Source organism: Astatotilapia calliptera, chromosome 5 (genome assembly GCF_900246225.1).
Source record: "Astatotilapia calliptera chromosome 5, fAstCal1.2, whole genome shotgun sequence".
NCBI lineage: Eukaryota > Metazoa > Chordata > Actinopteri > Cichliformes > Cichlidae > Astatotilapia > Astatotilapia calliptera.
In genome coordinates, this window is record NC_039306.1 from 33883026 (window position 1) to 33910021 (window position 26996).

Consider the following 26996-nt stretch of genomic DNA (forward strand, 5'->3'; position numbering starts at 1 on the left):
TATACTCCATCAACATGAAAGATAAGATAAGATAAGATAAGATAACCTTTATTAGTCCCACACGTGGGAAATTTGTTTTGTCACAGCAGGAAGTGGACAGTGCAAAAGTTATGAGGCAAAAATTAGAATACAACATGAAAGCTGTAATATTCCACATTATTTTGAGGACATAAAACTTTTATTTAAAAAAAACTCTCAACATATCAAGATCACATTTGTTAATGCATGTACACTGTTAGAAGAATGAACATATAAAAGTTGACCTGCAAGAATACCTTCATGCATTTACACTTCATGCTGTGCAGCTTTTCTGTTGTGCAAAGGGGCCCTCTGGTGGTTTGGAAGGGCTACGGAACTCAGACAGAAGATGAATCTTTACACTAAACGTGACTAAAATGGGAAAATATTAAAGCTAGTAAAACAACACATTTATTCACATGTCATGGCTACATTTCAAAGTAAGACTTTTTAAACCTTCTACCATTCTTTAAACCTATAAGATTCAGAAAACAATTAGGACAACTTAAAAACAAAATCCCCCAAGCGAATTCCCAAATAACCTATAAACTTAGTGCAATTAAGTATCTCAAACAACTCAAACACATGTAAATATAAAAAGAAAAGAAAAATCTCAGTCAGAAGACCCCATCTCTAAATATATCCCAGAAGTATGACACATACAAAACATGTTTTGCGTCAATAACATTTCCAGCTGAGCATTTTTACACGCAGTTGTGTCATTTTCAAAACTATAACCTCCAATGGTGAAGAATTTATATATATATATGGTGATTAGTACAGCTTTTCCAGCACGCCAGTCAAACACGTGGTGAACTGGGGAATCTGGGCTGCCTCCTGATTAATTGACAACAAATTACATGTCATGTCTACTTCAATAAATTAGGGCCTTATGGCTGAATACAAGATAATGACATGAATAAATACAAGGTACTGGCTCATTGTCCCTTTTAAAGGAATCCTTCAGCTGCACAATTTCCAGACAACTTTGATGAGAAAGATGACATCAGTGCAATATTTCAGCCTCCCTGGTTATACTGGATGCACACGTGGACTCAGAGTAGATAAGACTGCACAGATGTATTGTAAACTCAAGCTCAAGTCAATATTGATCTGTCCACACCCTCTTCTACAACAGAAGGACAGGGAGTGGAGAGTTCATTTTACCATAATATCTCAGCCCATCATGCGTAAGACTACAACCACTACGGCCGCAAACGGCTGCAACACACGGCTCAGAAGGAAGGTATTTTAAACATGCTTTCTAATCACTGGGTAATTAGGTTACATGCTAGCTGTAAATGAATCTCCATAGCAGCCAAGCTGAGCATATGGATGAGGAGACTGCAGCAGAATGCACCACACAAGGAGTGTCAAGGCTCCAGTGTTGTTTCTTAGCAACAGCACACGGCAGGATATCATTCCCTGTCGTTCCTTATCCAAGAATACAAAAAACAAAGTTATTTGATACAGTCTATTCTGTGTGCTGTGTCATTTCACTCACAATAAGAGTGACGGAAACACAGCATTCATGGACCTTATTGTATTAAAAAGACAATACATTTGGCATGTGGTATGATCTTAAAGTGGCAGCATGATTCTTCTGTGACTGCTTTATATCCTTGAATATCTATAAAAACCTGAAGAATGCTCTGTGTTCCCCCACACGAGAACACTCAGGATCCACTGTTTCCAGCACATGACTCTTGCGTCGGCTGATGTTCCTGATGGAGACTCGATCAACACTGGAGGTCAGCGTGGCTGTAGACAACTCTTCTGGCAAAGAGCAAAGCCAGCAGGCTGAAGCAGCAGGCGCAGGCCATGTACGCCCTCACGCTGTTAGTCAGCTGCACTATGGAACCGAGACACATGGCTGGCAGCAACTGCAGGTAAACAGATGAAAAGAGCAGCATTTTAAATGCATGACCACAATTTAAAAAGCAGTCCTCTTGAGTTGTAAAATAGCCCATCTTCATCTCTCTGTTAACCGCAAAATTGTCTTAATTGCTTGACCTGATTAAACTGTCTAAAAGTATTTGCAGAGACATTATCAAAGAGAGGTACGGTATTCAGAGAATCCTGAATTCAAATCTATGGGAGGATTCTGCAGCAGCAAAGATGATGGTAAAAGTTTAACTTCCAGGGGGAAAGAAAGTTAAAAAAACAACAAAAACCTTTTCACTTTTTAAAATCAGGTTTTACGTCCTGTGGAGCATTGAAGCATTGAAATGAAAGTTAAGATAATCTTTTAGCATGACTTCCAAAATAAGTGCCCAGGTGTCAGGGCTCTGTGATCCAGCATTTTGAGTTTGTTTTGTATTTTTGACTTCTTATGAGGTATTAGAGAAATGTTAAGTTCTAGTGTTTATAAAGTAGTTAGGTTTTAGTCTAGTTAATGTTATCACCCATGCTTCCTTTTTTAGGTGTCATTTCCTGTTCCTTCCTATGAAGGGCGGGTAGACCGGTAGTGAAATTGGACGGTCTAGCCTTCAGTTTTGCGTCACCGCTGTCTCGGTGGAGTTTAATAAACTATGGAAAGACTGCGGGGGCTGGCTGGGCTGCGCAATGAATCCTGGGATAGGTTGGGCCACGAAGGACACACCCGACCCATCCTTCAAATTCGGGAAAAAGGAGGACGCATTTGTCGGCTGCATTCGGAGGAGTCTGCGAATTTGGACAGCCTTCATCGCATCGCTGTGACGTAATCAGCCTACAAATGCGGCCTCAGGAGGATGCAGCCCATGAATTTGGACACCCCCATTGTAAAACTTTTAGTTATGTCCGTGCCCTCGTATGCCCTTGTGTTTCATGTCTGCATGTTCCATGTCCTATTGTCAAGCTCGTGTTGTCACAGTCTACGTCTCATCATGCTTCCTGTTTTATTTTGACAGTCTCTTGTTCCGTGTTCAGTGTGTTTGGTTTTGCTTCCCCTGTGGCGTCGTATTCATTTGTGTCAGCTGTGTTCCCCAGGCGTTTCCACTTCCCTCATTATGCTTCTGTGTATTTGAGTCCTCTGTCTCCCTTTGTTCATTGCTGGGTTGTCTGTTCATCTAACCTCATGCTACATGGATGTTTCTCTAGTCTTAGTTATCTCAGGTTCTGGTCATGTTCATGTTAGATTTATGATTATCGTTAGAATTCCATGTCCTGCGTTAGTTTTTCCCAGTTTTCTAAGTTTATCATTTAGTTTCTCACCCCTGCGCTTTTGTTTTGTGGTAGTTATCAGCCTAAATGAACGGCTCGCTTTTTGTTAAACTTTAGTCCTGTCCCTTGTGTATCTACTTTCGGGTCCACTCCTCAAACACACCAGCCATCCGGCAGCAGTGATGAGAATAACAGCGTTACAAGTAGCGGCGTTACTAACGGCGTTTCTTTTTGTCTATGTAAGCAATCTGCGCGCTACCGTGGACGGCAATCACTTTCTTGTAGACGATCACTTTTTGGCACAACACCAGAAGCAAAGGGGGCAAAACAATTGCATGAGTGCTGCTGTTTGACTGAGGAAGAATAAAGTAGTCGTGGTAAGCCAATCACATGACCACTTCAAGATGACAAAGCAACAAGGTGATATATACCAGTTTTTAAATTGTGTTGATAGTCCACGTAAAACCAGAGACATGATAAACAATATACACTGCATTTTTTCCTCAATAGTTTCGTCACGTTTACTTTCTAAGGACAGCGCAGCGAGCACTCTCTGCTTATGAGCAAAAAATAAAAAAACAAAACAAAAAACAGCCTGTTCGTGTTGGTGGAAAAATGCACCATGTTGACCAATCAAAAAATAATATGGCAACATGACATTTGGATGTTTAGGAAGAGGGGGAAGTTTTAAGAGTGATGGAGAGAGAGAGAGAGACAGCAGAAAAAGAGAGAGAGCGAGTTTTAAGATGTGAGGGATTTGTGACGTTTAACGTGTTTGGAGTGTGTAGTTAATGTGTTGTCTTGTGTAGTTAGTGTGTGAGTGTTGTGGATAGTTTTGTGTTGTGTGTCAGAACAATGAGGCGACTGCTGTCTCCAGGTGAAAAACAGGAGGAGTGAGAGGAGCACCTGCTGTCAGGCCTGCAGGTATCAGGCTGTGATGTTCTCCTTTATAGTGGACAGAAATATTTGGAGTGGCACAAATAATTTGTGTGGCATCTTATTGAATGCAGAACAGCTGATTGTTCTGTAAATAGTTTGAAATGGTTATTAAAAAAGGGTAAAAGGCTTCAAATAACTTTGTTGTTTACAAAACTTGTGCATATGATTTTAAAATTGACAATTTATATTTGCATTTAAAGTTATGAAATAAACATGTTTGTGGTTGTAACAGTAAAAAAATCACTTTTTCTACTCTGACTTTATGTTTTTTGTCTGATTTTAGATCAATTGTGGTAATACAGTCAAAATGAAAACATAACTGTAAATTCACACACGTGAGGTTGTGCTGAAAACAATGATACCAAACAAGCAAAGTAAAGAGTTTTTAAAGGTGAAATGTAGAGGAAACATCAAAAGTAGTTAAAAATGGCCAATTATACCCTGGACCCCAGAGGGTTAAACATTTTTTTAAGAAACACAATAGTTACTTTTCAAGTAATTAATTACTTTTAGAATCTTGTAACTCAGTTACTAGCTCAGTTACTTTTTTGAAGAAATAACTAGTAACTATAATTAATTACTTTTTCAAAGTAACTTGCCCAACACTGTCCGGCAGTGACACCAGGAGTATTTCAAGAAGCCAACCAAGCGGCGAGATTTGGTATAATTTAACTTGATTAACTCCAACTGATTAACTTAACTGATCAATAAATGCAATTAGATGTTCAAAGAAGATCTGAATATACTTTATATCGCATGAAATGAGATCAGGTACACCACCAATTAATTCGGCTCCAATTGCCCACCCATACCTGGGAGAGAAGGTACGCGGCTTCCAGTATTGCCATGTCAAAGCCCATCCCTCTGTTTGAGACTTGTGTGGAGTCTGCTTCAGCTCTATCACCTCCAGCCACCAAAAGTGATAGATGTGGCGACTCAACAGAGGGCTCTGCCACAGGAGGTATCAGCCCCACAGCTTGGTGCTTAGCAGGTGGACCACATGAGGGAACAGGCTTAGCAAGTGTTGGGTCATTACTTTCAGTCCGCTCAAGAGGTCTGGGTCTGGATGACTTGAAGAAAATCTTAAAGAGAAAAAGTTACCAATTACATTCACTGTCATCACTAAACAATATCATCTGATGTAAGGGGGACTTGCTATTTTTCGTGATTTTACTTGGTATATGTATGTGTCTACTAATCAGAGCATAAGTCATTTAATAGTCTGAATATCAAAGTAAACTTGAGCAAGATACTAAAGCCTGGGTTGCCCCTGATGCATCCATCAGAGTAGTGTGTGTGTGACTGTTAGATTACCAGCACTTAGGCACAGGAAATGGTGCTTGTATGAATGCATGTGAAAATGGGTGAATGGGGCTAGTAGTAAGACAGCACTTTGAGTAGAAAACCACTATATAAATACTAGTCCATTTACCATTCTAGCAATGTCCAGCCTGCTAGATTTAATGACTGAATAATTGACCAGACTGAACAGTGTGATTAAAGGCTGCGAAAACCAATCAACAGCTGAAGGTGGGTTGCTGAGGACCGATTGCTGGCTCCAATTTGAAGCTATAAAAAAGAAAATGCTTTAAAATAGTTTTTGATGTGTCTCTTCCTTTGTAATAATTTGGAAAACAATTATTTATAATTGTATATTAATTGCAATTAAATAAATAATATAAATTATGGTGATTAGCCAGTTGTGATTTACATCCAGTAGTAACAGAAAGTTGGTGGTGAGGAATTGTTAACAGCAGGCAGGTAGCTTGTCTCATGCTAACTGTTAGCTGCTAACTTGACTTGCCTTGTGGTTTCTTAGTTGTTGTAACAATGGTAATTATGCCCCAAAGATGCCTGACCCCAAAAAGGTCAGGCATATACACCCATCAAGTGCTGAAGCAGCATCCACAACAAGTTCCTGTGATGCCATGCTATACAGTAAAAAGACAATACACCCTCTGTCAGTTCTACCGTTTAAGATTTAAAAGGATGCATTTTCTTTTCACCATGACTGTAAGTGGTTTAATTCTCAAAGGAAAATGCATGCAATGGTAAATTTAACAGAGCTGTTACGAGCTAAATGTAAGCTTTAATTATAAATGGCAGCCAAGCACCGAATGTAAAATTCTGGATCAGTGCTGATGTTAAAAAGAACAACCTGACTGAGAGCAGATATTCATATTCTTTCTTTTGATTTTGTTGCTTCTTATTTCCAACAGATAAATATTAATAGATTTTTGTATCCTTTTCCTCACAAACACTGGACTTCCTGAATATTCATTCTTCATTCTTGCAGATTTCCCACTATATCAAACACAAGGCTGCACACTGTGTAAGTAAGAACTAACCTTTCTGTCTGAGTGATAGAGACACAGCAGTGTGTATGGCAGCACCTGCAGGACACAGAGCGTGTACCCCGTCACAGCAGCCATGACAGTGACCATCATCACACTGTCTGTGACACTCATGACGGTGGTGGCCAACAGCAGAAGAGCCACCCCACTAGTGTATACCACTTTGGCTCCCAGCAGAGCCACCCAGCGGTCCATTAGCGTAGAGCACAGCACCGACACTGCACACTGCAGGAAGAGAGCCAGACTGGCCATGCGCACACCTGGACAAGAATCAAGTGGTTTTAATGCAAAACATAATCTCACTGACTGACTTCAACGGTTGGAAGAACTTACCCTACCTTCATCATAGTGTTTCCTTTCCTGTGATTCTGGATCTGCACCTGGCACTCCCTGGTACAATCCCTCCCCCATAAAGTCAGCGAAGAAGAGCATGACACTCATCAGTGCCATCCAACTACACACCTCTGCCACAAAAAGTCTCCATATGACCTGTGGCACATGTGTGCACACCGCATACAAATGATGCAGCATTGAAAGACCCTCTGCTGCACGTCGACACAGCACATCACGTAAACAACGAGGCCGAAGTAGGAAGGGGAACGGGCAGCATCTGCTCCCCAAACTTTTTAAAGGGGGATGAACAAGAATCTTCCTCTCTCCTCTGACTCCTGCTTCCTCCTTGATGCAGGTTGTGGAGAGGAGGCAGCCAAAAAATAGGAGGGTGAGCAGGGTGTAAACAAAGGCCTCTTGCCCTCCCAAATATACTGCTATGGGCACCTGGCTCCAGTCCACGGAAGGAAGCAAAAACCTGGAAAAAATACATTTTAAATGTTGAAATATTAGGTCTTTTAGGCCTGTTCACTTACTTGGATGCTGTGACTGTATTGTGCCTGTTGGAGAATTTTTTTAAATCTTACTATTAATACAGCTGTACCATAGGTACAACAGCTAATATAATGATGTGTCTTTGTCCTGTCTTTCTCCCCTCACCCCCAACCGGTTGCAGCAGATGGCTGCCCGTCCCTGAATCTGCTTCTGCTGGAGGTTTCTTCCTGTTAAAAGGGAGTTTTTCCTTTCCACTTTCTCGCCAAAGTGCTCACTTATCGGGTTCATCTGAATTTTAGGGTTTTCTCTGTATTATGGTAGGGTCTTACCTTACAATATAAAGCACCTTGAGGTAACTTGGCACTGTATAAATATAACTGAACTGAAATGAAGTATGAGACACAACCAGTTAGGAAGAAAAGATAATAAGTGGCTTACCCCAAGCATCCCCCCAGGCTTGTCATCAGGGAATTAACTGAGAATGCTTTTCGGTTTTCTTCCTCCCCGGGGAACAGATCTGACAGCAGGGCAAGCAGTAGGGTGAGACAGGCCTGAGGAGAAACCTGAGAGTTAGCTGATACATGTAATTATGATACTCAACCAAAGACTTATTCTTTCAGAAATAAAAAATAATAATACAAGTGTTTAATTGCCAAAGTTATTAAGTGAACCAGGAAGGTCTAGATTTGATTTTAGGGGTACAAAAACTCACTCATAACTACATTAACTACAAATTTAGCCTCGGGACAGAGAATCTCATACAGTAAATTGATTAATTTAGCAATAAAATATTCTATCTTCTATATCTTCTTCTGACTGTACTGTATTTGCTGGATGACGTAGATTAGGTGTGTGTTCATGTGAATGTGTTATTGTACATGTTTGTGTGCCTACGTGTATGTGATGGCTGGAATGAAGAAAAACGAGTATTTCAGCATTCTGAAATACTCGTTTTTTTTGTGCAGTTGAAAACAGACATTCTGAGGCTACGTCCACATGTACCCGGGTATTTTTGAAAACGCAGATTTTTCTATGCGTTTGCACCTTCCGTCCACACGTAAACGGCGTTTTCGGTCACTGAAAACGGAGATTTTTAAAAACTCCGGCCAGGGTGGATATTTCTGAAAACTCCGTTTTTGCATTTACGTGTGGACGAGAAAAACGGAGAAAACGCAGCGTCAAAGGTGTGCGCCTTTTTTGACGTCACACTGTGCGCCACGTTATTGTTTCGGTGAAATGAATTTCTACAATACTGTTACTGTTAACTGTACTCTCTGCAGTGTTTAAATGCTTACATATACACACAGTTACTGTCCCTCCACACATAAGACTCGGTTCTGCTTCTATGCCCCAGCCTTGTTTACTATTTCCCACCGAGGCTTCTAGACTTCTGATTGGCCAACATTTCTGCACGGTCAGTGTTGGGAAGGTTACTTTTAAAATGTATTCCATTACAGAATACAGAATACATGCCCCAAAATGTATTCTGTAACGTATTCCGTTACGTTACTCAATGACAGTAACGTATTCTGCATACTTTGGATTACTTAATATATTATCATGCTTTTTACAACAACGTGAATGTACTATTGCTGTGTGATTTATTACTATTACTGAAGGTCCGCGACTCCGAACTGTAGTAAAGGGACCTCTGACTAATACGGCGGGGTCCCTGTCAGCTCGTAGCCGAAAAATAGCTTTACTTTGTTGTGTGGGTCAACTCTGCTTGCCAGAGACAGAGAGAGGCGTTGAAAGACTGCTCCAACGGAACTTGTTAATTTCGGAGGAAAACAGGAACACGGTGTACAGTCGAGTCTTAATAGCTTACTTACAGCTGGGCTCGTCAGGCACTCTTCTTGGCTGCAGTGGTTATTATTATATTTACATGCTTCCAGCTCCGGTTTTTCCTCGATGACACCTGGTACCTTTCCACTTCCCTTTTTCTCCCTCCTGGCGCTCACAGACACATAACGTGTATGGCAGTCCATTCTCCCTGCAACACGGACTACACTGCCCATGATGCTACATTCTTTAGAGCTATGCTTGTAGCATTCTGCCTGTTAGCTTAGCACAACAACAACAACGAAAAGGCGCTCTCTCACCCAGGAAACACACAGTCACAGAGAGAGAGAGAGAGCGTCGCCTTGTAACCATGGCAACCGTAACGCTGCCGCCTGGAACAACAGAACGTAGCTGTCAAACAAAACCCAAACAGTCCTGACCCGCGACAATATGAAACAGGGAAGTACCGCAGTGCAATCCATTTATTTCAACAAAGTAACTGTATTCTGAATACCACCTTTTTAAACGGTAACTGTAACGGAATACAGTTACTCATATTTTGTATTTTAAATACGTAACGGCGGTACATGTATTCCGTTACTCCCCAACACTGTGCACGGTTAGGAATCTAGCGCCACCTGCTGCTTTGGCATGTTCCTAGCAGCGTTTTCCTTCATTTCTATGTTTACGTGTGGACGGGATTATTTTTTAAAACGAAAACAGAAAATCTCCGTTTTCAAAAATACCCGTGTGTGGACGTAGCCTCAGGGTGCAGATATTAATAATGTCCAGCCTAACAGCCCCAGGTTAGTGGCTCAGAGTTTTACTGCTCCATGAGCATTTTTATTGGCCTGTGGGAAAAAGCTAGTATTTTCTTTTTTAAAAAAATACTAATATAATTTTATGAATATATTTCATGTTATTTCACTTTAAATCTGAAAAACAATGTTATGAAAGTGTTGAAATAAATGGTAAATGGTAAATGGCCTGTATTTATATAGCGCTTTACTAGTCCCTAAGGACCCCAAAGCGCTTTACATATCCAGTCATCCATCCACCCATTCATGCACTGGTGATGGCAAGCTACATTGTAGCCACAGCCACCCTGGGGCGCACTGAAATAGTGTATGATCTAGTACCCATGCCCCACTTTAGATTCGCCCCTGCTTGCTGCAGGTATCAAAGGATGGCTGCTGCCAACCTTCAGCATGCTGCCTGATTTAAACATGGTTTAAGTTAACCTCTTAAGCCCCAACGCCCCCTGATACTGAGGCAAAAGGCAGGAGATCAGGTAGGCTTGGGGCTTAAGATATTACAACATATTTTATTACAACAGCTGTAGCTTCCCTTTTCAGTGTAAAACAAACAGCGGTGGATTGAGCAGCTACAAAGTTTACTTTTCTTCACGTCAGTGCTTGTTAAACAGGTTCTGAAGGACTGCCGCTAGCTTTTTCCCAGTAAAGGTTTTAATGGTGATTACAGGAACAAGCACTGCTGCTTTAAACAATATAAAAACATTTTCTTTCTCTACCCCTTAGCTCACTGACTTGCTAATGGCTCCACCTCTTTGCTCTTCGTGGGGTGAGTGTGTAAACAGACTCCAGATCCACGAAGCATCAAAGCAAAGAACTGATGTCAAGGATTTTTAAAAAAAGGACACGAGACTGTGCTCTATCCATGTTGGTTACCACTGGACCCCTGGAAGAGATCCCTGTTAATCCCTCATCTAGTTCCCAAGAAGCACGAGAATAAGAATTAATAGTATAACTGAGTATATAATTTTTATTTTTGTACAACTTTACTTGTAAAGTTTACTCACCTGTGCGCAGAACTCGACAAGGCACACAGCTGCAGCCTGCATGCCGGCTTGCACCCAGTGAGGGTGCTGTGGTGAAATCAGTAGAGTCAGCCGCCTGGCTTGGGGAATTATTTGCAGGCCTAGCAAAACTCCCAGGCTCAGGATCCAGATAAAGGGCATGCGTCGACCGAAGCGCCCTCTCCAAGAATCACTAGCTGAGCCGATCATGGGTATAAAGATCAAGCCCAAAACTGGAGTCACAGCTGGTAAAAAGAAAGACCCTGTTAACCTTCTTAGTGGTCTTTAAAGCTCAATCATTTACCAGGGAAGTATCAGATGGGATCTAGTCATTATTTTTTATGGTATAATGCACTTAAACTTCTGTTGTAGTCGTACTTTATCTGCACTGACGACATTACAGTTACCAACAGTCTGGGAAAGGTTTACAGCCCGCCCAGTGACAGTTAGCTAGCAAGAAAGACATTATTTACATTTTTCCGCTTAACTTAGGACTTAGGTGTATCCATTTGTTAGCTTAATAAATATTAGCTTTCTGCTATCTTGCTAATGAATAGCCACAGTACTCGGGGTTCTCCAGTGTTATTGCTTTTCTTGTTTTTGATCAAACTGCATTCTGTCAGTTTTAAAACCAGAGACGACCATTATTATCAGGCAACCAATATGGCAGCTGTGAAAAACCTCAATGTAAGGCTTAAAAACAAGACTTGACAAAGCAACAAGTGATGTCACACTTGCTACGCCCATCTTTGATTCTGTCCATGGATCAAAGTCGTTATTGAAACTAAGCTACCTAAGATCCGCTAGTTTTAAAAACATATGAAAACTATTGATAATGACAAATCTAAATGAAGCTATTTGAATACATTTCCTAGTTAGTAGTTGTAGACATGCACTGTCAGCACTGGTGCTTCAAACTACAAACAGATGTTTCAAACACACAAACGGAACATCTATAAAATTGTAATGCTCATGTGATTTTTTTCCCCTCCACTTACCAAGCATCATAGTCATGTAGCGTTCCTCCATGCCGGCCTGTAGCAGTAGAGGTGGGATGTAGACAGTCCCGGCAGCCATGCACACCTCCAGGCCACATGATAAAGTGTTCACCAGCAACAACTTCCACATCTGACACTGAAACCACTTTTTCACAACCATCTTGGCTCTTCAATTTTTTATTTAGAGACTTATTTGAATGTACAAATGTCTTTAGTCCTGATATGAAATATTAAGTTAATGTAAAGACAACTATTAAACAAAAGGGTTTCCCAGAGGGGTTTTGGCTGGTCATCAGTTTTGGACAGCTTCCTTGTCATGATGTGCTTTGTGAATGAAGCGGTCATCAGAGAACAGCAAAGACAACTTTCTTAAGTTTCCTTTTTATTTGAGGTTCCATTAGCGCCCCAGCAGAGGCCGGCATCTTCACCTGCCAGTGTGGTGTCTTCCTGCATAATTCAAAGAAAGCACAGCAAAGCCTGAAAAAATCGTTGTAAAATCTGGAAAAAGATTACCTTCTATATCTAAATGTGAAATGGGGAAAAGTCATTTTGTTCAATCTATTAGCAAAACCTCAACTCCCATTTTAGCCATTCACCAACTCACATCAATCTACTGAGTCATTTTCTGTTGGGCAGACCATCACTGTGAACTAAAACTAAACTTAGAATTAAAGAAACACTGAAGAAAAAGTACATAAAAACTAGACTTTTGAACAAGATGGAAACTGACTGAAACAATACTGTGCATCAAGGTATTTATAGATAACTAAAAACTAAAACTACACGTGAAAAACTTTTTAGTTAACTAAAATAAAAATAAAAATAGACTTAAAAAAACCTCTAACTCTAAAAACTAATAGGAACAATTTCGTGAATTTCGAAAACGGAGTAAAATAAAAACATGGAGGTGACATGCTTAGTTTTACTACCTGTATGTATCTGTATGTTAAAAAATGTAATACAACTTGTTTTTTTCTGTCACGCACATTAATAAAGGATATTTGTCATTTTAATGAGAAATCTTGTGCTTAGTGGCAATTAAAATCATTTTAACTGGTTCAGTATTTATTCCTGATAGATCTTTCTGACTTCCTTTCATTTTTTAGGAAGTATCATCACTGCTTAGAAATCTATAAACATTGCCATAAATGTGGTTTCAGTGTGTTTCTTGCTGTCTAGTGTCATTTACACTATTGTCTATAGATTTCAGTGAAGGTGTAAACATGACTGTAAAATCATCTGGTTTTGAGGACTTTTGAGGCTATAGTCTGAGCTCGTCCTATCCATAAGTGACATGTCCCTTCCCACACACCTTAGAAGCGCTTTGTTGTTTCTTAGGAAAATGAATAGTACCTTTAGGCGTTAGACGTAGAGAGGTATAGAATGTAAGGTGTGTCAGGGATATAGATGATTATTATGGTTTTAAGTGTTGCTATAAGTACACCTTATGGCTCTTTGAATTCTCACAATGTTAAAAATCCTGAGAATGAACGACAAAGAAAACTGCATAATTTGTTAATATGTAACAGTCTGTTTCTTTGTGGTATGTATGCCTCCTACTTACTGTAAGCTATTGCACATAATTCATTCATTTCCTAATGATTTCATCTGGCACACTGTGTGCGTGCATGTGTGTTATTCACTCACTTGTTAAACCAGAAGCTCCTCTTTCTCTGAGACACACTCTAAAACATTAAGCAATAAACCACTAGCATTTTTATTTCCACTTGCCTCATCAAAGTCCTTTGATCTCTCTTCGAGCAGCAAAAGTTGTTTGAAAAGTCAGCAGTGGCTACTGGTTTTCTTCCTTTAAAGTTCAGTAGCCTGTGGTGTATACAGCTGTGTATGTGCCGCAAATGACAACAAAGGTGAGATTATTACTCACGTCACGCTTTCTGTTAAGGATGTGGGCGGGATTACAGGTAGTGCTGACATTCCTATGTTGGGTTTGTTTTTACATATGTGTTCATATGATTTGCTCAGCTACTGTTGATTTGTAAAGGCTGACACTTGTTGGGGCTACATTTGGAACAACTGAAAAATGTGTTCATTGAATTATTTTTTAAACTATTACTAACTTACTTTGAAACTCAGCACTCAGTAATCTATAGTGCATTTTCTTTTGTCACTTCCTGTAACTGTAGCGTAAGCCTGATGCAAATTATTGCATTATGCTCTGACTGGTTCAACAGTAAATATGAATAAATAAAACGGTCATTGTTTTTCGTGCTAGCCAATCAATCCAAACTCCTTATTTTTATGTCTTTTCTTTTTGTATTTATTTCTCTGTCATCACATCTTCCTCTTGGGTTAAGAGTTTTGGTTTCATCCTCGACAGCACTCTCTCCTTAAAGGCACACAGAAATAATATCACAGGGTCTTCTTATTTTAATCTTAGTAATTTTAACCGCCTTCGCCCTTCACTCACTCCAAACAGTACCACCATACCTGTCGCTGCTCTTGTCACATCTTGTTTTGGATTGCTGTAATTCTCTTCTCTATGGTAAATCATCCATAAACTGCAGTTAGTTCAAAATATTGATATTATATCCAGAATTGGATCCACTGAACAAATAACACCTGCTCTTAAACAGCTCCATCGGCTTCCAGCTCACCTAAGAGTGAATTTCCTACTTCTTACTTTCAAAGTGCTTCATAACCTCGCTCCTCCATATTTATCTGATCTTCTCCATGCGTACCCTCCCTGCTCTTCTTCAGCTTCCCTTCTGTCTGTTACAACTGCTTGCCTCACTACCATGGGGCTCAGAGCCTTTAGCTTGAGCGTCGAGTCCTTGGAATGCACTTCCACCAGATCTGCCAACTACAAACTCTCTGGTTTAAAATTACATCTTAAAACCGATCTATTCAGAATTGCATACCCTTTATTATGACTTGGTCTTATTGTGTTTTTTACCTCGATTAACTTTTATAGTTGTTTTTTATTTGCTTATCTTATGTTTTTATTTTGTTGTTCTAATGTAAGTTGACCGTGAAGTTCTTTAAAGGTGCCTATAAATAGAATGTATTATTATTAGTAGTAGTAATTATTTTTGCGTAAATGGCATAGCCCTTCTTTACGTTGGTACACACCTTAGCAACAGTTTCTTGATTCTTAGGAAAATGAGCAGTACCTTTGGGCTAGCAACAGTTCTTCATGCTAGTCGTGAAATGATGTCATACAGCTGAACAGGAAAATGCTAATAATGGCTGCTCTACAGAAGTGCCATTGGTATACTGCAGAGGTGGAAATGTTGGAGGTAATTGTGCTATACTTGTTCAATATAACAAAATATTATTTTAGCGGGGTACACCCTGCGACAGACTGGCGACCTGTCCAGGGTGTACCCCGCCTCTCGCCCTATGACAGCTGGGATAGGCTCCAGCGCCCCCCGCGACCCTAAAAAGGATAAGCGGACGCGAATGGATGGATGGATGGATTATTTTAGTCTGAAATAACTATGGCTAACTTGTCACATTAGTGTCTTGTTGCTATTACAAGAGGACAGGCCTGGACTGGTTATGCGGCATGTGGGGGATTTTCCCAGTGGGTCGACGTACTATGGAGTGGATGGAATGATCGAAGGGCCACTGCGCACCCACCCTTTGAGCACTGACAGGATCCATATAGGTTCGAGCACTGAGAAATGCTCGAACCTATACATAGGAAACAGTCACTCCACAAACCCACGGCACAACATAGGAGAACCGGCACAACAAGACGAGACTCAGTGAGGAGGAGGAGTAATGTGCTTAGTAAAAAAAAAATTATTTTATTTTAGATTACTCTATTATTTCTAGTGTCCCTTATTATTGTTTTTGCTAGCTGAGCCTGTAAAGCACTTTGGTCATTTATAGTTTTTAAATGTGCTATTATGGAGGCATGTGACACATGAAATAAGGGGCTCTAGTTTTACACTCCAACTTTATTCACCTCCAAACATGAACTGAGCATATTGCGCCCAAACACAGCAGAACCCTTCCTCCCAGCTTGGGTGTGAGTGGAGCCCTCTAGTGGGTCGCCACACTATTCAAATAAAGTTGAAGTTGAAATGAGGGAAAGAAAAAAAGGAAACTGTGGTTCAATTCAGTGAACGCACGCTTCAGAGTACGCATTTTGAGACCTATTACGTCACAGCGACGCAACGATCTGTCCCAATCTGAAGTGTACTCCAAATGCGGTCTCCAAATGCGGTCTCCAAATCCATCCATCCATCCATCCATCTTCATCCGCTTTATCCGAGGCCGGCTCGCGCGGGCAGCAGCCTAAGCAAAGAGGCCCAGACCTCCCTCTCCCCAGCCACCTCCTCCAGCTTATCCCGGGGAACACCAAGGCGTTCCCAGGCCAGCCGAGAGATATAATCTCTCCAGCGTGTCCTGGGTCTCCCCCGAGGCCTCCTCCCAGTGGGACATGCCTGGAACACCTCACCCAGGAGGCGCCCAGGGGGCACCCTTGGCGGATGCCCGAACCACCTCAGCTGGCTCCTTTTGATGTGGAGCAGCAGCGGCTCTACTCTGAGTCCCTCCCGGTTGGCCAAACTTCTCACCCTATCTCTAAGGGAGAGGCCAGCCACTCTTCGGAGGAAGCTCATTTCTGCCGCTTGTATCCGCGATCTCGTTCTTTCGGTCACTACCCACAGCTCGTGGCCATAGGTGAGGGTAGGGACGTAGATCGACCGGTAAATTGAGAGCTTCGCTTTTATACTCAGCTCCCTCTTCACCACGACGGACCGGTGCAGCGTCTGCATTACTGCAGCTGCAGCCCCAATCCGTCTGTCGATCTCCGGCTCCCTTCTCCCATCACTCGCGAACAAGACCCCGAGATACTTGAACTCCTCCACTTGGGGCAGGAACTCATCCCCGACCCGGAGGGGGCACTCCACCCTTTTCCGGCTGAGAACCATGGCCTCAGATTTGGAGGTGCTGATCCTCATTCCCGCTGCTTCACACTCGGCTGCGAACTGTTCCAGTGCGAGCTGGAGGCCCTCACCCGATGAAGCCAACAGAACCACATCATCTGCAAAAATCAGAGATGAGATTCTGAGGCCACCAAAGCGAAAGCCCTCCGCCACTTGGCTGCGCCTAGAAATCCTGTCCATAAAAATTATGAACAGAACCGGAGACAAAGGGCAGCCCTGGCGGAGCCCATCACCCACCGGGAACGAGTCCGACTTATTGCCGGCAATGCGAACCAAGCTCTTGCAATGGTTGTATAGGGATCGAATGGCCCGTAGCAATGGGCCAGACACCCCATACTCCCGCAACACCTCCCACAGGACACCCCGAGGGACACGGTCGAATGCCTTCTCCAAGTCCACAAAACACATGTAGACTGGTTGGGCAAACTCCCATGCACCCTCAAGTATCCTCGAGAGGATAAAGAGCTGATCCAGTGTTGCGCGACCAGGACGAAAACAACATTGTTCCTCCTGTATCCGAGGTTCGACTAGCGGACGAACTCTCCTTTTCAGCACCCTGGCATAGACTTTCCCAGGGAGGCTGAGGAGTGTGATCCCCCTGTAGTTGGAACACACCCTCCGGTCCCCCTTCTTAAAGATGGGGACCACCACCCCGGTCTGCCAGTCCACGGGTACTGCCCCTGATCTCCACGCAACATTGCAGAGGCGTGTCAACCAGGACAGCCCTACAACGTCCAGAGCCTTCAGGAACTCGGGGCGGACCTCATCAACACCAGGGGCTCTGCCACCAAGGAGTTGTTTAACTGCCTCAGTGACCTCGCCCCCGGAAATTGGCGGGTCATTCCCCTCATCCCCAGACTCTGCTTCCTCCTCGGAAGACGTGTCAGTGGGATTAAGGAGGTCCTCGAAGTATTCCTTCCACCGCCTGACAATTTTCTCAGTCGACGTCAGCAGCGCTCCGCCAGCACTATACACAGTGCAGGTAGAGCACCGCTTTCCCCTCCCGAGACACCTGACGGTTTGCCAGAATCTCTTCGAGGCAGTCCGAAAGTCTTTTTCCATGGCCTCTCCGAACTCCTCCCACACCCGAGTTTTTGCTTCAGCCACTGCCCGAGCCGCATTCCGCTTGGCCTGTCGATACCTGTCGGCTGCCTCCGGAGTCCCACGGGCTAACCAAGCCCGATAGGACTCCTTCTTCAGCCTGGTGGCTCCCTTCACCTCTGGTGTCCACCATTTGGTTCGGGGATTACCACCACGGCAGGCACCAACCACCTTGCGGCCGCAGCTCAATGCAGCAGCTTCGGCAATGGAGACGCTGAACATGGTCCATTCGGACTCAATGTCCCCAGTCTCCCTCGGAATGCGTTGAAGATCTCGCGGACTGGGGCCTCTGCTAGACGTTCCCAGCACACCCTCACTACGCGTTTAGGTGCTCCAGGTCTGTCCAGCGTCCTCCCCCGCCACCTGATCCAACTCACCACCAGGTGGTGATCAGTTGACAGCTCAGCCCCTCTCTTTACCCGAGTGTCCAGAACATATGGTCGCAGGTCTGGTGATACGATTACAAAATCGATCATCGACCTACGGCCTAGAGCGTCCTGGTGCCACGTGCACTTATGGACACTTGTGTTCGAACAGGGTGTTCGTTATGGCCAAACTGTGATTAGCACAGAAGTCCAATAACAAAGCACCGCTCGGGTTCAGATCAGGGAGGCCGTTTCTCCCAATCATGCCCCTCCAGGTCTCGCTGTCATTACCCACGTGAGCATTGAAGTCTCCCAGCAGGACAACAGAGTCTCCAGGTGGAGCACCTTCCAGCACCCCCCCCCCCCCCCCCCCCCAGGGACTCTAAGAAGGCTGGGTACTCCGAACTGCCACTCGGGGCATAAGCGCAGATGACAGTCAGGACCCGTTCCCCAACCCTAAGGCGCAGGGAACAAACCCTCTCATCCACCGGGAAAAACCCCAACGTACCGGCAGCAAGCCGAGGGGATATTAGAATACCCTCCCCAGCCCGCCGCCTCTTAACAGGGGCAACTCCAGACTGAGACAGAGTCCAGCCCCTCTCCAGGAGACTGGTTCCAGAGCCCAAGCTATGTGTAGAGGTGAGCCCGACTATATCTAGCCGGTACCTCTCAACCTCACGCACTAACTCAGGCTCCTTCCCCACCAGAGAGGTGACATTCCATGTCCCTATTGCCAGTCTTGGCAGCCGGGGGGTCAGTCCGGGTTTCCAAATCGATTTCCCTAAATTTGAAGTGTGGTCCGGTGTACACTTCGTGGTCCCATATATCCCACAATTCATAGCGCGGCGGTGGGTGTGGATAATTTTGCCAAAAAATATGGCAAACGGCTGAAGCGGAGCGGCCAAGTACTGAATATTATGTCACTTATTTATGTGCAAATGTTTAATAATGAACAACATTAAAACATGACTGTTGGCCACATGTCGGCAAAGTTATGTGACATTAGTGATATTTGTACTAACTTGGTTTTAAAGCCTTCACTTTAAAATATACGCCGTTCGATAGTCGACCTTAATCTTACAGAGAATGTGATGATTCTATGGATAATTAAAGTCAGTCATATATCCACAAACACAACAAGCTGAAAGTCAGTGATGCTGCTCGGTTTGCAGTCCTGAATATCACGGCACAAGCAGGATTCACTGCACTGTTAATGTTAGCTATGTTACATTGCTGCCTCTGTTCGGTGGTGTCGAGCCAAACGGACTTTAACGTGTGTTTGAACGAGCTGACGGTTCACTCGTTAAGCTGAAAGAAAGATGCTTTAATCACACACATGTGTCCACTGCACCATCTGGGAACTCTTCTTGTTTAGCACTCGTAATAACACAAACACTAAATCCTCCTTCTCTTGAGCTGTTTTGTAGAAGTGTCTACACCTGAGACTGTCACCTGTCTCTGTCCTACACTCTCTGTTTCTTTCTCTCTGATTGTGTAATAAAAGTATGAACATGTGTTTATAAGTTACACTTGTGTTTGAATCCTGCAGCTTATTACACATTTGATTTCCATGTGTGACAACTGCAAGTGTCCAGAGTGAGGACAGACTGAGGGACCCACTGCTGCACATCAGCTGAATCAGTCTTATTAGGTAATGTTTAAATAATTTTATCATCCCAGTGTTTTCAGTGTGGGAGAAAGTACTCAGGGCCTTCAAGTTACACACTATGAAAGGCAGCAACAAGTTTAATGTTCAGAAACCTAAAGTATGTATCAGCAGCAGAATGGAACTAAAAATAAATGTTTGTTTCAGTTCTATGAAGCTTTGAGTATTTTGGATTAGTAGTACTGCTGTGTTTGTTGCATCATATTGCTGTAATTGCTTATATGCTTTATATATTCTGAGGTAAGTTGATCAATAGTGTAACATCATATTCTATAAGGATGTTATGTGTTTGTAGACTTTCTGCCCAGTTTGACCCATTTAGCAGAAGTCAGCCTGTTTAAGGCTCTGATATCTATTCTGTATGACTTAAAGCAGTTATTACATGGTATGATTTTCTCACCCAATAAAGGAATATTTAATATATCGGTCTACTCTTCATTCTATCAGACACAGTTATCACAGCTCGTACGTTTTCTTTTTACACATATATGTAAGCATTGAGCCAAATTAAATAATGCCAACAAATTAAACAAACAATATTTGTCTCTTATATATGATACATCTATATATACACTGTCATAGATGCTTGTCTTTGAGTGATAATTTAAGGTGATAGGAAATATAAATAACAGCAACTTGAATCTTTGACACAAAGTTCAAGTTCACTGGATTGGGACACATGCAGCTAAAACTTTGTGGGAAATGTGAAATTGACCACGATGAATCCGCAGCTTTATTAAACCCGTACATTTATAAGAGAATTTTTTGGAACAATATATGCAGATGATCGTGGGCTCAGAGGGCCTCACAGCCCTATTTCAAAGGCTTCGAAACAATTCAAAATAAACATTTGGAGAACATGTTCAACGTATCGAGAGGAGGTTGCCAAACAGGTATTACCAGCCCCTTTCGTTGCCATTCAAGCGGATGATACAATACACAATTTGTTCATTGCGATCGGCACTGCTTAAACCTCATGCGGCAGCTTGTATGCTCAGGAAGACTCTGACTTGAAAGTGTTTATTATCAGATTTATTTGTATCTTTTTTTCAAATTCGCTCATTACTCAGACATAAAAGGAAGGAGACTGATCCAGGATGGGACAGTGAAGTCTATGACATGTCTTTACATCTGGAGGAGGACGTGTTTCTACAGTTTTTGAAGTTTTTCTACAAGCTGATGCAGACCATCATCTGTGCAGTGCAGTACTACTTCAACAACAGAAGACAACTGAGAGAAAGAAGGGGAAAGAGAAGACACAGTAAAATGGAAGAGGAAGAGCATCGTGTCTAAATGACAAAAACAATGCTGCTGCTTTAATGAAGGAGACAGGTAACACTGTGGTTGTGCAGATACAAGAGAGATTCTGGAAAAATGGTCACCTTATTGCTGCACAACATCTGGACTTTGTCCCATGATTTCCCAGTGCTGCACTTGAATGCCCAATCAAAATATGGCCAACTGCAAATAAAGGGTAGGTAGAAACCGAACTGAAATTAATGTACAGTCACCTCCCGTTAGCCTCGAGTCAGTTTTGATCCACCCTCTGCCTGCCACATTCCTGTTTCCAAACACTAAAGCCCCTTTTCCATTAGTACCTACTCGGATCGATTCGGCACGGGTCGCTACGGTTTTAAGGGTTTTCCGTTAGGTCATAGTACCATAGTACCAGGTACTTTTCTAGTACCTGCTCGGCCAGGGTCCCAAGTGATTCAAGCAGGTACTAAAATGTGACATTGGCAGACTGCATGCCACAGGTTGGCTGGTCAGTAGCATCACTCGATGAGTCACAAGAGCCTCTCATTCACAAAACTCAAACCTGTCACTTTTGAAATCCAGCAATGGCTGCAAAAAACGATATCATGGTCCTAGAGTCTGACGAAAAGCCACAGACCGAGCAGCAGGTACATTTCTGCTTCGACGTCCATCTTTGTTGTAGCGTTGTAGCGTTCGTGTGCCATATTAATTACGTTGCGGGACCCACAGATGGGTTGCTATGACGACAATGACGCACATTAGGTAGTACTGAATTGTAATTGAAAAAAAACCCCCAAAATGTGCAGGAGGGGCTTATGATATCTACTAATGCTAGCAAGCTTCAGCCATAAAGCAGCAACACCCCAAATGCAGTGGGGAGGTCAGGTCCAAGTTTAAGGGAATTGACTCACTTTTGTAGTCAGCCTCAAGTGGGCATTAGAGGAACTCTAACTGTTGGTTTTCTGTTTTTGTGTTTTTAATGTCGGCTTCATTCTTCAGATTTCCGCTTGGCTGACAGTTACTAAAAACTCTCCCTATCCCACACATAAACCCTGTAATAAACACAACTGTACACAATTACAAATGTAAAATTCATAAGCTTTTGATTCGCTGGTCAATGGAGCTTTTAAACCTTTTTGATAATTCCCCACGTTTTTAGCATTTAAAGTCAGTGACTGCAGCAGAGGTGTCAGCTTATTACAGCTTAGCAAAAAACTGAAAAACCAGTCGACTACTTCTTTTTTTTGTTTTTTCCTGACGTTGATAGGCAGAACTTCAGTTTTCAGGAGTGAATAAAATGCTGTTTTCTTTAACTGCCATTTTTAATGATAGCTTTATGACCTTTATATCTGTTTGAACTTTATACCAGTGTAACAGCATGGATATGTGGAAGTAAAAAACTCTATTGTGTACTGTCTGTGTTGGTTCTGTCATCCAGGTCATCTAAGGAGCTTGGAAAGAAAAGCGACTGGACTTCTTTAAGTTTATTGAAGATTTTCACCTCTCATCTGAGAAGCTTCTACAGTTCTGAAGAAGCTTTTCAAGCTCTGTAGTCTATTTACTTTTTATTCTACACATTAGAAAAGAAGTCCTAGAGCCCCAAAGCTACAGAGCATGCTGCTTTCTGAAGTGACAATAGAGGGAAAGAAAGCTGTGTAAGAAACACAGTGTTGGTGCGTTGGAGACAATAAAACAGCAGACAGTAAGAATAAAATCAATATTACTCACTTTGTTATTCCAAGTAAAACGAGCATGTTGCCATCTGGTTAGCAGTCACTGGCTTCTACCGCTGTGACCTTAAATACGACTTGGTTTGTGTGTTTTGTGTGTTCAACTCATAGTGTTAACAATGCAGCAATAAAAAGTGCTGAGGAGCCGAGATGTACACAAGTTGTAAAAAGGGAAGCTGAGAGAGAACATGTGCTTACGCCTTCACACAAAGAAGCACAACCACAGACAGTAGAGAGGGTATTGGTGCCACTGTTGTGTCAGAGCAAACATGGGGAGATTTAGTGTTGCAAGGTTGAGAACTCATAGCTATACATGCATAGATGCTGTCAGAATCATAGATACAGTCAGGCTGCATTGCCAGATGAATTGCTGTTAATAGTAACGGTAAGTTGACCTGCGCAATAGCACAGGTATATAAACATTTTCATCAGGAATCAGCAGAAAGATGACCAAAGAATTTGTCTTTATTGATACATACATGTGTGTTTGCATTGCCACTTAACAGGCCAAGAGAGGCGAGCCACACAGCATAAAAATGAAGCCAGGGCATGGTAAAAACTGCACTCTTACTAATGGGACCTTGAGGCTAGTTCCAAACAGAGTAAATCCCTATTGGCTCCCATGTTGAATTGACCAACTTTACAGCATTAAAAAGCATGTTTACAGCCTGGTAGAGACCATTGTTTTGGTCTCTTTGGACAGTTTCACCCTTTCACCCAACTATGAGGTGGCTGTTAGGAATTAGGACCATGGACAGTATTGCTGATAGCTGTCTGGAAGGCCTTGATAGTTGAACCTCTTCACTGTGTTTATGCAGTTGGTGTCTTTTCTAGCATTTTAATGACATTTTCTCACAAACAATATAGCCTGCCATTCATCCGAATTTGTATTTCAGTTACAGTGAACAGTCAAATTCTGTTACCTCACTATTCTACTAATTGGCTCTAATTGGATGCTACACATGGCTGTGTGTTGGATTTTTGCAGTTTATGGATGCAGCTTGCGAGCCAAGCTTGCAAGCATTAGTTGATACCCTGACACTTCACCATTTCTTCCTTAAAGTTTCATCTTCTTTGTAGATAATGAACAAATTCTACTAGAAACATTTAAAACATGCCAAGCGTGATCAAACAGAAATGAAAATTTAGGATAAGTAATTTTTTATTGATTACTTTAGACTACTACCTTCAAAAAATTACATTAAAATATTTTGTGGTTGTATGGAAGAGATACATTACATTAACCAAATATCTTCTCTAAAGTTGATGGCTAATATGTTACTAATGTAACTAACTATTAAGCATCAAACAGACACCAAGCAGGATAGCCTTCCTCTTTGAGTTGTTTTTGTAGACACGTGACATTTTGGGGTTTTTGATTTCTCTACACTCCTTTAGACATTTCTGGACAAAAACCTGCTTCAACTAAATATGTAAACCAAAACACAACTCTTGAAAAGTTTTAAAAACCTGCCACAAAGGCGAGGTTAGCTCTGCAGTGCAGACAACAATATGGGGCACCGACACTACAGCTGCTTGTTCCACTGTCTGTATTAAAAAATATTGAAGATGAGCTTTAATTTGAGACATGCTGTTATACAATCAACGCAGCTGATTGCTGGTGATTCCATAAATGACATACCAGAGAGTTAAAAGAAAGAACACATAGACAAGACTACATAGACAAGTATTGGGCCATCTACACATTTCAGCTCCAGCAGCTTTTATGACATCTCATTCTACATCCGTTGGCTTGCTCCTATTCCTTTGTAGATATTACAGCTTCCACTTTTCTGGGAAGGCTTTCTATGATTTTGGAGAGCAGGACACACTTTTGTCCATACATGAAGAAAGGAAATCGTAAGGTCCCACGCCATGAAGCTCCCAGCACAGTTTTTGTGCTGATGTTAATGCCAGGGGAGCTTTGGAGATGCATTATGGACTTCAACGACCCCTGTTTGTACCTACGTTCTTTACGGTGGTTAGGTTGCTGTGATTCCTCCACTTTCCAATATCACTCACACATGATAGTGGAATATCTAGGAGAAGCTAAATTTCACAAATTGTTCAACAGGGGCATCATTTTGCAGAACTATACCAAAATTCAGTGAGTCTCAGATAAAGTCACTGACAATAACTAAAGAAATGTCATTTATATACTATTTAAAAAATTGAAAGCAACACAAAGAAAACACATTAAGGTCTGGGTAATGTGTTAGGAATGAAACGATGCCACATCATTTTAGAGAAATGAAAACGATTAACCTTAAGACAGCTGAACTCAAAGAGTCCTTCTGTGGATACGCATCACGAGACCATCACTGAGCCAGTACCAAATTGGTCATGCTGAACCATGTTACAGTCAGCATAATGTTCTCCACGGCTTCTCCTGACCCTTTCAAGTCTGTCAGATATGCTAAGAATGAACCTGCTCTCATCTGTGAAAAGAACAGGGGGCCAGCAATGGACCTGTTAATTCTGATATTCTATGGCAAATATCATTTGGGCTCCAGAGTGCCTGACTGTGAGCCCACCCTCATGAAGCTGTTTTCTGACTGTTTGGTCAGAAACATTCCCATCAGTGTCCTCCTCAAGGTAATTTCATAGCTCTGGCAGTGCTCATCCTGTTCCCCCTCGCACTAGGGTGTAGATACTGGTCCGGCTGATGGGTTAAGGACGCTCTCCGGCCCCGTCCAGCTCTTTTAGAATGACTATCTGTCTCCTGGAATCTCCTTGAGAATGCACAGTGAGACACAGCAAACCTTCTGCCAATGGCGTGTATTGATGTGCCATCCTGGAGGAGTTGGACGTACGCGACCTCTGCAGGGTTCAGATACCGCCTCATGCTGCCAGTAGTGACACTGACCCTTGCCGACTGGAAAACTAGACAACAGCCAGAAAAGATGAGAAAAAATGTTTCTTGGCCTCCACCTTTAAACCCATTCCTATTTTGTGGGTTGTCTCATTGCTGCCTCTCTTGTGCACCATCTGTTAATCTCATTAACACCCCTCAGCTACTTCACTGACCAGATCAATATCACAAAACGTTTAATGACTTTATGCCACACTGATTAAAAAGTGTTCCTTTTTTCCCCATTTTTTGAAGTGTACTCTTGAGTACACAACATTACTTCCATTTTGGTTTGTATTTCAGTTACTAAACATTTTACCACATCTAGATATGGTTCAGTTTTTCTCAACTATAACACTGATTGCAACAAGGTGCAACACTTACACCAGGGGTCCCCAATCCCAGTTCACGAGGGCCGGTGTCCCTGCAGGTTTTAGATGTGTCCTTGATCTATCACAGCTGATTTAAATGGATAAATTACCTTCTCAACATGTCTTGAAGTGCTCCAGAGGCCTGGTAATGAACTAATCATGTGATTCAGGTGTGTTGACCCAGGGTGAGATCTAAAACCTGCAGGGACACCGGCCCTTGTGGACTGGGATTGGGGACCCCTGATTTACACCAAACTACCTCTGCACTTTATTTTAATCCTTATTTCCAATCGCTGTAGTTTTAGTCAGCCTCTGACCTTTCACTTTATATTATCAGTGTTCACTTTTATTATATCCTGTTTTATTGGCTTTCGAGGCCTTACTAAAGTTTTTGTTGTGTAAAGCTCTAAAGAGCTCAGGTGGCATTAGACTGATGGTTTGTGGCTGGGGCAATTATAATTTATTGTGGACCAGCTAAAAAAATAAACTGTACTGTGTTTTGTGTAAAATCTATTTAGATAGAAAGGTCCCACATTTAGTGTAAAATTGAGGGAATATATGCACACACACACACACACAGATCAAATGTTCTTCCTACCCCCTCTGGGTTAGGAGTGCCTCAGCAGCACTGTCACTAAGCCCATCTAAATATAGCATCTGGTGACCAGACCTGATCAACATCTGAAAACAGTGGTGCTGTTGAACACGCCGCCCCCGAGTGGTAGTCAGGGAGCACTGCAGTTTATTACCCATCAAACCCTTCTTGCTCATCCCTCCAGTCACCACCCACACAGAGCTCAACGGCACAAAACAAGTAGTTAATCTGTATAAAAAGTAGGTTGCCTTTATTAGAAGCTGGGAAA

General features: G+C 42.3%; 1 protein-coding gene across 1 annotated transcript; it reads right to left on the minus strand.

Annotated features, from left to right (window-relative positions):
* Positions 1-198: 198 nt before the first annotated feature.
* slc45a3 (solute carrier family 45 member 3) lies at positions 199-12616 on the minus strand. Its single transcript, XM_026169025.1, has 7 exons — positions 11877-12616; positions 10882-11123; positions 7719-7831; positions 6794-7263; positions 6450-6715; positions 4914-5183; positions 199-1901 (listed from the first exon to the last, which is right to left on the minus strand). The coding sequence occupies exons 1-7, from the start codon at positions 12034-12036 to the stop codon at positions 1758-1760; spliced, it is 1665 nt and encodes a 554-aa protein (XP_026024810.1). The 5' UTR covers positions 12037-12616; the 3' UTR covers positions 199-1757.
* Positions 12617-26996: the final 14380 nt, after the last annotated feature.